Source organism: Coenobita brevimanus, chromosome 96, assembly GCF_032717465.1.
Source record: "Coenobita brevimanus isolate Jiangsu-jjx chromosome 96, ASM3271746v2, whole genome shotgun sequence".
Classification (NCBI taxonomy): domain Eukaryota; kingdom Metazoa; phylum Arthropoda; class Malacostraca; order Decapoda; family Coenobitidae; genus Coenobita; species Coenobita brevimanus.
Genome location: NC_137049.1, coordinates 22790705 through 22802269, shown reverse-complemented (window position 1 = coordinate 22802269; position 11565 = coordinate 22790705). Strand labels below are relative to the sequence as shown.

The 11565-nt window shown below is 40.4% G+C and overlaps 1 protein-coding gene across 1 annotated transcript in view; it reads left to right on the top strand.

Moving 5' to 3' along the window:
* Positions 1-11565, top strand: part of Mgat4a (alpha-1,3-mannosyl-glycoprotein 4-beta-N-acetylglucosaminyltransferase a) — a 174491-nt gene that overhangs the window by 109037 nt on the left and 53889 nt on the right. The window contains exon 3 of the mRNA XM_080283193.1: positions 7946-8037. Coding sequence (XP_080139319.1) covers positions 7956-8037 — 82 coding nt within the window. The 5' untranslated portion in view covers positions 7946-7955. The remainder of the gene's footprint in view (positions 1-7945; positions 8038-11565) is intronic.

Below are 11565 nucleotides of genomic sequence, written 5' to 3'. Positions count from 1 at the left end.
GTGTGTGTGTGTGTGTGTGTGTGTGTGTGTGTGTCTCTCTCTCTCTCTCTCTCGTCATTTAAGGCTGAGAGAGAAAGCCCTGACCCTGTGCAGTATGGAGAGAGAGAGAGAGAGAGAGAGAGAGAGAGAGAGAGAGAGAGAGAGAGAGAAAGAAAGGAAACTTTAAAAATAAGAGAACCATTGTAGGAAAAGAATAAGTTAGACAAGAAAAACGTTGACACAAGATAAACAATGACGCCTGAGAAACGTTTAAGTAGAAGAAACACTGAAACAAGATATATGGGGAAACAGGAGAAACGTTTAAGTACGAGAAACGTTTACATAGGAGAAGCATTGAAACAGGAATAGAAGACTGGAAGGTTGTTTGATGATAATGATGATGATGATGATGATAATGAAACACGAGATTACGGGCACACTGAAACAAAGAAACTCGGTGAAACAGGAAGGTTCTCCGCTGTGGAACGTTTGTTGACTGAGTGACGATGCAACACTCGGTGGAGATCGCGATCGAGGAGGTGGTGGAGGGCTGGACCCCGCCTGCCTCACCCACACTTCATTTCACCTGCCTCACTCAGTCTCTGTACCTACCTCGGTGTGTTAAGATCTGCCTCGGTGTGTTAAGACCTGCCTCAGTGTGTTAAGACCTGCCTCGCTGTGTTCAGACCCGCCTCGCTGTGTTAAGACCCGCCTCAGTGTGCTTAGACCTGCCTCAGTGTGTTAAGACCTGCCTCATTGTGTTACAATTTGCTTTAATTGGTATTTTGTTTGTGTTACTGCCTTCAGTCCTGCCTTACCCACACCTACCTCACTACACCTGCCTCACCTGGAACGACTCATATTCCCCAGACCTGCCTCACCCACTTTGTACGTGCCTCACTCTGCCTCACACTCCTTACTCTAACTCTGCCTTGCTCTTTCCTGCCTCATCCTGCCTCTCACTCACCCAACCGTAGTCTTTCCTGCCTCACCCCTCCTCTCACTTCTAACTCTCACCCTACCCTCCTCCGTCCTGCGTCACCCTCCCTCACACTGCCCACTCTTGCCCTTCCATGCTCTTTTCTGCCTCACCCTGCCTCTCACTCCACCCCTGCTTCACCCTGTCCTTCCTGCCTCACCCAGCCTCTCACTCCACCCTTACTTCACCTTGTCTTCCCTGCCTCTCACTCCACCCCTGCTTCACCCTGTCTTGCCTCATCTGCCTCACCCTGCCTTGCTTCATCCCACACATCGTCCACTTCTCCCATGTAGACCCGGCTCACATGAAAGATATCTCACTTTGCTCAATACAGCTTCGCGCGTCTCTCACTCTGGCGCTAACTTCCCGCCAAATCCGTGTTTACATCGCGTTTTTGTCGCTTAGGGTGAGGGACCGAATTCAGAATCTTCTTCAGCAAAATCAGCGTTATTATTTTATTTATTTATTTATTTATCCGGTATTTTTTGGGGGAAGAAGCAGTAGTTTGATTTTTTTTTTTTTTTTTTTTTTGAGGGGCCGTTATATGAATTCGGTATTTTTTTTCTGATTCTCCATAGCCAGACTTTCTTTTTTCGTCTCACTCGGCGCTTCGATTTCTAAATCTTAACATAGATGACGAAAGAGCTGCTTGATTTTATACCAGTGTGTGTGTGTGTGTGTGTGTGAGAGAGAGAGAGAGAGAGAGAGAGAGAGAGAAAGACCCAGGTAAAAGCTTCCCTGGTCTAATTTAAAATCTCTGGTGTTAGCAAGAATAAAATAATGAAAAGATATAATAATTTTCTAGGACAGTGGAGGCAGTGAACAAGCCCTTCCGGTCGAAAAATCTCTCGTGAGCCGAAGAAAAAGAAAAAAGGAATGAAAAGAAAAAAGAAAGGCGTAAATTTAAGGTAACAGTGGCTGTGTTTAATTTCTCTTGGTTGAAAAGTCACTCCAGAATTTAATAAGAGACTCCAAGAAAAAAGAAAGAAAGAAAGAAAGAAAAAGAAAGGAAAGAAAAAAGAAATTGAAAGTAGGAAAGAAAGACAATAAAGGGAAAAAGAAAGCGAGAAAGAAAGAGAAAAAGAAAGAAAGAGAGAGACAGACATCAATATAGTGAAGGTGTCAGAACATAAATGCGAAATTATATAAGACAAACCGTAATATTTTGACCTTGTAGTGAGTTATTTAATTCAAGGAAGTAGGGATTGGGTGGTTAATGAGGTGATTGGGGGTATTGGTGGATATTGGGGGGTTACAATCAAAGCCCCCTTCCCCCCTGCCCCCCCCTCGTCACCACCATGCCTCGTCCTACCTGCTCTGCTTATCAGGATCCGGGGTAGGTGTATTGTTATTATTATTATTATTATTATTATTATTATTATTTTTATACTACTACTACTATTATTATTATAATTGTACAGGTGTTTTTATCTATGCCCGTATAAGCCAGTCTGTTCGTATTGTTGTCATTTTATCTAGTATACTGTTGATAATAATTTTCTATATGTATGTATGTATGAATGTATGTATGTTTGTATTTATGTATGTGTGAATGTATGTATGTATGTATGTATGTGATTCCGAGTTTGGTCTTGATTGATGTCATCTGAGGGGGTGTTTTTGCTGCCGACCCCCCCTCCCCACCTCCCCTAGCAGGATAGCGATGTCACTCGTTTATTTATCTATCTGTCTGTCCATCTATCTATCTATCTGTCTGTCAGGCTATCTGTGTGTCATACACTCTTGGTAAATGCACACACACACACACACACGCACGCACGCACGCACGCACGCACACGCGCGCGCGCGCGCAGGGAGGTTGAGGGAAAGCCATTACTGTTGCAGGGGTAAACAGAGATCTAGTCAATGAGCAAAGAGAAAGCGAGAAGGGAAACGGATCTCAGGGGAAAATGATAAAAGATCCCTAGCAGTGTTTCATGTAATTTCATCATTTATCATTTAGTATAGATCATTTTGTTATTTTTTTCATAATTATTCGCTCTCTTTTTGACCGTCTTATTCAGAAATTAAGTTTGCAAGACGATAAAAATTGCTCCAAGTCACCCCCTCCCATTTACTTTCATATATTTTCCCTAAGAGGGGTTACGGCTAGGAATATTGCCACCCCATTACTCTGGGATATACAAGGAGACGATATACCACCCCGATATACCACTATGATATACCAGGAGGTTGGGTATAAGTGGAATTAGTAGAGAATGGGTGGATAGGATTGGATATAATAAGAGTATGGATTGATTGGATATACACTAATAATAATAATAATAATAAAAAGTTTGAAATATCATTAACCTTTACACTCAGGTGACTCTCTCTCTCTCCGACCCACTTTCCTCCGCAGCTGCGCTTCTTTGGTAACTCTTGTTCACATATTTGACTTACGCCTGAGCAAAGTCCGTTGACTGGTTGGCCATTCCGTTAACGGTCGGGGGCAGGGAGTGGGTCAGGATAGAGAGAGAGAGAGAGAGAGAGAGAGAGAGAAAAATCATTTAAACAGGTTAACTAAACTAAGGAGGGCGGAAGGGAGACACCTACGGGGAGGAGGAGGAGAAAGAGGAGGAGCAGGAAGACAGGAAGAGGAGGAGGAGGAAGAAGAAGAAGAAGAAGAAGAAGAAGCAGTAGAAGAAGAAGGAGGAAGAGGAGGAGGAGCAGGAAGAGGAGGAAGAAGAAGAAGAGGAAGAAGAAGAGGAAGAAGAAGAAGAAGAAGCAGTAGAAGAAGAAGAAGAGGAGGAGGAGGAGGGGGAGGAGGAGAAGAAGAAGTAGAAGAAGAAGAAGAAGAGGAGGAGGAGGAGGAGGTAGGAGAAAGGAGGAGGAGGAAAAAGAAGAAGAAGAAGAGGAGGAGGAGGAGGAGGAGAAGAAGAAGAAGAGAAAGAAGAAGAAGAGGAGGAGGAGGAGGAGGAGGAAGGAGAAAAGGAGGAGGAGGAAGGTATGAGAAATAGAAGAGAGAGGAGAAGGAGGAGGAGGAAAAAGAAGAAGAAGAAGAAGAGGAGGAGGAGGAGGAATAGAAAGAAGAGGAGGAGGAGGAGGAAGGTATGACAAATAGAAGAGAAAGGAGAAGAAATGTACAAGAAGCAGAAGGCAGGGAGAGAGAAAAGAATATACCTGAGGATAAGGAAGGAAAATAAATAAATAAATAAATAAATCCATCAGAAATATTGAGACAAATTAGAAAGGAAAATGAGAGGGAAAAAGAGAGGAGTATCTGTGCATTACCCGCGACCAGCATATATGACCTTATCTGACCTTGCCTTGTGACCTTGACCTCCGCTTGTGCTCAAAATCTAATCACCGTCCTTGCCTGATCCTTAACCCTTCCAATCGGATGAAAGCTACGTGTATTTATCTTGACCTGTGACCTTGACCTTGACCGATTTAATTCAAGTAACTTTATCTTTGCATTAACTTCACCCGATTTAACCAAGTTTGTTCGAAATCTAAAAAAAAAAAAAAAATACTCTTGGCATTGTTATTCACCCCAAAACACACACACACACACACACACACACACACACACACACACACACACACACACATTTACAGAAGCCGAAACAATTCAACCCGTACTACCGAGCGAGAAGAGTAAGGAAGAAGGAAATGAAGGAAGGAGGAGGAAAAATGAAGAAAGAGAATTAAAAAGTGAAAAAAAAAATAAAAACTGAACGAGGAGGAAAGGAAGGAAAAAGAGGAAAATAAGGGAAGGAAAGACGGAGGAAGGAAGGGAAAGCAGGAGTGAGGAGTCGCAAAAATACTGGCAGTGGAAAAAAGACGGGAGGAGAAAAATGTAAAGAGAAAACGGGATGTGTGTGTGTGTGTGTGTGTGTGTGTGAGAGAGAGAGAGAGAGAGAGAGAGAGAGAGAGAGAGAGAGAGTATACTTTCCATATTTCCTGATGAAAAAAAAAAAAGTCCAATATGATAGTCCTAAAATATGATGCGTCTTTGGCCTTCCCACACACAAGGAAGGAACAAACTTGCGGTCCCCTGGCCTTTGGTTCCTTCTTCCTTGCATAAAGCACACACACACACACACACACACACACACACACACACACACACACACACAGGTCCTGGGTTCGACTTACGGCCAATCATGAGACATCTGAACAAGGGGCGGCATTCTCATGGAGTTAGGAAGCATACAAACACCTTCTCCTTACCGATTTATTTCTGACGCTGCTCTATTATTGTATTGTGTTTTATTCATGCAATTTACTTCGGTATTGCAATGATAGGAGGAGCAAATAAGAGGATATTAATGGGTAGTTTTGAAATAAATCGCTAAGGAAGAGATGCAAGGGAAATTGATATGGGGACCTAGTTTGCACATCTGACGGTTTTATGTCGTAATCTAGGGGTGTTTAATGGGTGTTATCCTTGTCAGTTACGTGGTATTTCAATTCGGAAGAGGTAAAGACGAATTATGACATCTGCATCAAATATTCGGAATTCTTATATTGTTTTAGAAAGCTTTTTGGCACTGATATATTAACATGTTGGCTCGTATTCTACCCCGGTAAAGGAAGCTCCCTAACACCTCTTCCTTAGCGATTTATTCTTGGGTTTAGCTGTTAACATCCTTTTGTACGTTATTTATCCAGAGTATGGCGATATTTGAAGGATTTACCTAAGACAGAAGAGGAGAGGAAGGTGGAATAAAGAAAAATAAATCACTTAGGAAAAGGTGTTAGGGAGCTTCCATAACCCCCTTTTTTTTTTTTTTTTTTTTTTTTTTTTGCTACCTCCAGACGATTTTATTAAGCTACGTTTTATCGATAATTGGAGGTAATAGATAACTCATTTTCGTGCTTCTTCGCTTTTATGGGATCCTAAGCTGAAGGAAATCGTCTGGTAACAGCAAGAATTAAATATAAAAAGTCGTCGTAGCGAAGGGGTTAAACAGCTGAAAGGAGGGGGAGGGGGAGGAAAAAATTGCATGTCCCCCATTTTTTTTTTTTTTTTTCGTTTTCCTTTCCTTTTTCTTTTGATTTTTTTTTTTTTTGTCTTTTCGTTTTTCGTGTCTTTCTTTGTCCTTTTTAGTGTTTTCTTTTTTCGTTTTTCATTTGCTTTTCTACTTTTTAATTTCCTTTTTTCCTCATTTTTCTTTTCTCTTTCCCTCCCCCCCATTTTTTTTTTTTTTTATAGTGCACCCATGTCAATAGAATCAATATACTTCTTCCTCATCCACCCCTACATCAACCTCCTTCACCACCCCTGTCAATATCTTCAGACAATATGGCGGGTCTCCTCTTGCACGGGCACAATAGATGCATCATTACCCGGGAGATTGATAGTCATTGATAGTGCCCCGTGAAAGATAAGAAGATAGTACGTAACATATTCTGGAGGTCATTTAACGTGGCGTATGATTAATGTGAAAAAATGAATAGGTAGATTGACATAGATGGATAGACAGATAGATAGATAAGTAGCGCACACACACACACACACACACACACACACACACACACACACACACACACACACACACACACACACACACACACACACACACACACACACACACACCAAGAAGTTTGAGGAGTAAAATAAAACTCTTGCTAAATTATCCCGCGAAAGTGAACGAAAGAAAATGCAGGTTAATTAATCATGCATTCACCTTCGTGCCTGATTAACCCCTTATCATATACCTCTTATTATCACGTCATGCATCTTTGCCATCACGTGTACTCCTATCCACATAAAGGCTGTCTGCTGGGAATACGTACTGAATGTGTGTTAGGTTATTTATGTGTGGGTTAGGTTATTTATAAGTGTATGGGGCTGGGACTATTTATTGATGTTATTGTTATTATTTTATTATTATTATTATTATTATTATTATTATTATTATTATTGTTACTGCTACTACTACTGCTATTACTACTACTACTACTACTACTACTACTACTATTACTACTACTACTACTAATGCTGCTGCTGCTGCTGCTGCTGCTATTACCACTACTACTACTACTACTGCTGCTACTGCTATTGTTGTTGCTGTTGTTGTTATTATTATTTGGCAAGGTCATGGCCATAATCCACCACATGAGAGAGAGAGAGAGAGAGAGAGAGAGAGAGAGAATGTGGATAGATATTTTTTTTAGTGTTGGGAAAGAAAAAAGTAAAAGAAACATGTATAGCCTGTTTATATTTGTGTATATTTTAGTTTTTTTTTTCATTTTAATTGAAGAAAATATGACTTTTATTATTTTTGATGGAAAGAAAAGTTTTTGTGTCCGTTTTATTTTATTATTTTTTGTAGGAAAAGGAGTAAACTTTTTGGGCATTTTTTCACGCGAGATTATTCATGGTAAGAAAAATAATCAGATGCTGACGTTATATTTTATTGTTTACTACTACTACTACTACTACTAGTATCAGTGGTAGTAATAGTAGTAGTAATTAAAAGGAATGATAATAATAATAATAATAATAATAATAATAATAATAATAATAATGATAATAACAACAATAATAATAACAATAGTAATACCGTAATAATATCAGTGGTAATAATAATAATAATAATAATAGCAATAATAATAATAATAATAATAATAATAATAATAATAATAATAAAGTTGTCACTCATATTTGTGTGGCTTCTGAAGGTGGCAGGTCTGATTAGCATTGATGATCATTGCTTACATTATTGCACATGTTGCATTCTTAACTGCAGTATTGATTGCATTGCTCAGGTTGCAGGTGGAGGAGGAAGCAGTGGCAGTGGTCGTTTGTTTGCATTATGGCTTGTTTTATTGCATGTATTATGGCTTTGTTGCATTACCGTGTTGCATAATTGAAGAGATTGCACAGGTTGCAGATGGTGACGGGGGAGACGGCTGCGGTGGGTGTGGTTGTAGTGTGGTTGAAGTATTTTTATTATCAGTGTTATTGTTATGTATTTCTGACTTATTGTATTCGTTAGTGATTTGCCTTGTTGATGATATTGCACTATGTTGCAGGTGGTGGAGGATGCTGCGGCGGCGGGTGGGTGTGGTGTTCACGGCCGTGTTGCTTACCCCGGCCTTCGTCCTCCTCTTCCTCGCCAGCCCAGGTACACACACACACACACACACACACACACACACACACACACACACACACACACACACACACACACACACACACACACACACACACACACACACACACACACACACACACACACACACACACACACACACACACACACACACACACACACACACACACACACACACACACACACACACACACACACACACACACACACACACACACACACACACACACACACACACACACACACACACACACACTTACAACCCTCTCAGACACGTACACACATGAAGTAAATGGGTTGGTGAATAGGTACACAGGTAAATAGTCATGTAATTACCTTTGTAGATGATAATAATAATAATAATAATGATAATAATAATAATAATAGTAATACAGTAATATTTAAGGAAACGAAATATTCAGTAAAAATAAATTCGTTTCTATAACTAATTGTATCATTTGTGTGTATGTAACTCAGTCATTGATCTTGCCTATTTATCTTTCTCATTTAACATTCTCATTTATATTTTCTCACGTGTCTCAGTTTTATTTTTATTATTATTATTATTATTATTGTGTTAGGCAAAAAACCATAATACAAGTCAAAGTCACTCACCCATTAATTGGTTAATTTGGTACATGTTCTTTGATTACCAGGAAAAAGTAATTGAAAGAAAATGGAGATATTTATGGGCAAGCATTTTTATGGTACACTAACGTTAATTCATCGTGTAATTACTGAATATTTATGTAGGTGTTTGGGTTGTAGTGAGCAAGGTCAGAGTGTGAGTGGAAGAGGAATTTAGAGAGAGAGAGAGACAGAGACAGAGAGAGAGCAACCTTTTTGACGGTAAAAGCATCGCCTGCAGTGCTTTATTTAAAAGCTCTTAATACTCTGACCCACTTCATCCCCCCTCTCTCTCTCTCTCTCTCTCTCTCTCTCTCTCTCTCTCTCTCTCTCTCTCTCGTGGATATAGAGAAGTGCAAGTGATGTATGAAAGACACCGAGACAAATTGTAGGTTGCGACAGAATGGTACAGAGCTGGAAAACATGCGAGTGTCCAGACTTTGTATTATGCACGTTTGAAATAAAAAAGGAATATTGAGGGAAAAAGTTCAGCAAGGAAGGAAGGAAAGAAGGAAGGTAAGAAGGAAGGAAGGAAGCAGCGACGAGAATAAGAATGTGAGTGTGGAATCGAAGAATGCATTTCATGATCGTTAATCGGTTCCAACACTGACGTACAGCAGTGAAGCGTGGACGAGGTGTGAGGGATATAAAGGCAAAAATAAAGAGTAAGAGCTGTTGAAATGTTACAGAGAAGTGTTTATGGAGTGACGTGGAGGGACAGATGAGTGAATGTCAAGTTTCGTGAAAAATGGGGTGTAAAGATTGATGTTGTAAAATAAATAAATAAAAAAATGAATAAATAAATACTCTAAGGTGGTTTGGACATGTAGAGGAAGAGAGGTGAGAGGGAGTAAAAAGAAAAGAGAGAATCAGAAAGCAGGAAGGAAGGAAGGAAGAAGAGTGGGGTGAGAAAAAAATGGGGGAGAGAGAGAGAGAGAGATTATGTAAGGGAGGGTGATGTAGGAAGAGGGGGTCGTTACTGAGTAGGGACAATAACGCTTGGAAGTGATTTGTTGAGGCCACCCCTCACTGTGTGCAGCGTCAGGTAGTTGATAGATAGATAGAGATGGTTGGACTGATAGATAGGTGGAGATAGATAAATGGATAGATAGATAGATAAATAAATAAGTGGATGGATACTGTTGATAGATGGATAGGTAGGTAGATAGAAATAGATTCTCTCTTCATCGTTCTTATTTCTTCTTCTCCCTCCCTTCCTCTCTCTCTGACCATCTCTTTCTCCCTCCCTCCCCTCCCCTCCACCATTTGCTCTAAGTGCCCTTTAAAATACCGTTTAATTATCGCACTTATGTGTAATTGTGGAGTCCAGGAGGCGGTTGTGGTAGTTGTGGTGGTGGTGGTAGTTGTGGTGGTGGTGGTAGTTGTGGTGGTGGTGGTAGTTGTGGTGGTGGTGGTAGTTGTCGTGGTAGTGGTAGTTGTGGTTGTGGTAATGATGGTAGTTGTGTAGTGGTAATTGTGGTAATGTTGGTAGTTTGGGGGGTTGTGGATGGTAGTTGTGGTGGTTGTGGTAGTTGTGTAGTGGTAATTGTGGTAATGTTGGTAGTTTGGGGGGTTGTGGATGGTAGTTGTGGTGGTTGTGGTAATGATGGTAGTTGTAATTGTGGTAATGGTGGTAGTTGAGGTGGTTGTGATACTGGCGGTAGTTGTGGTGGTTGTGATAATGGTTGGTAATTGTGGTAGTTGTGGTAGTGATGGTAGTTGTGGTTGGTTGGTAATTGCGGTAGTGATGGTAGTTGTGGTAGTTGTGGTAATGGTGGTAGTAACTATGGTCGAGGAAAAGCAATAGGCCATGTATTCCTGTGAGCTTAGGAGGCTACGTCTCTCTCTCTCACACACACACACACACACACACACACACACACACACACACACACACACACACACACACACACACCTGTACTCCGGGCACACCTGTACTCCGGGCACACCTGTCCTTAATTACATATGGGAGACAGGTAAAGGTGTGTCAGAATGGCATTATCGATATATATTAATCGCTTGTTTATTGACCACTCGTTCGTTCCCTACCATCCTTTCATAAGCGATTTATTTTGCCTATTACACCTTCATATTTTCGTGTATATTACTGAAATTGGCACTCTTGATATTACAGTAATGTGACTAGAATTCACAATGCAAAATAAATCGCCGTGGAGAAAGTGCTACGGTTTCATGTGTCATTGAGAACAGAGTGGATAATTTACCGAAGGACATTGAAGAAGGTTTGGTTAATTAGTTTGAGGAATGGGAGTAATTGAACACACACACACACACACACTTAAACTAATCAATTTACCACAGTTAACCACTGGTGTGAAGACACGCCACACGTGTCAGCCGTCGAGAAATGTGGTTGACAGGTGTGGGTGATAGATGTAGGTGACAGGTGTGCGTGACAGGTGTGTGGTGACTGGTGTAGGTGGCAGGTGTAGTGACAGGTGCAGGCAACAGGTGATGATTATGATGGTGAAAATGATGGTGATGGTGATGATGATGATGATGATGTTGATGATGATGATGGTGATGTTGTTGTTGATGGTGATGATGATGATGATGATGATGATGATAAGACGCAGTAAAACCCCTAACCCCTTCAGTCGTAGGAAGTTAGTTATTACTTTGTGCTGGACGATTTTATTCAGCTTTGAAAATGACGCCAAATGGTTTAGTTTTAGTGGGTTAAGACACTCCATCTTGATTCAGCCTGTAATAATAATGATGATGATGATGATGATGATGATGATGATGATGATGATGATGATGATGATGATGATGATAATAATAATAATAATAATAGTAATAATAATAATAATAATGATAAAAATAAAATCTATCTATCTATCTATCTATCTATCTATCTCTGTCTATATATAAAACTAAAGGTGACCTCGA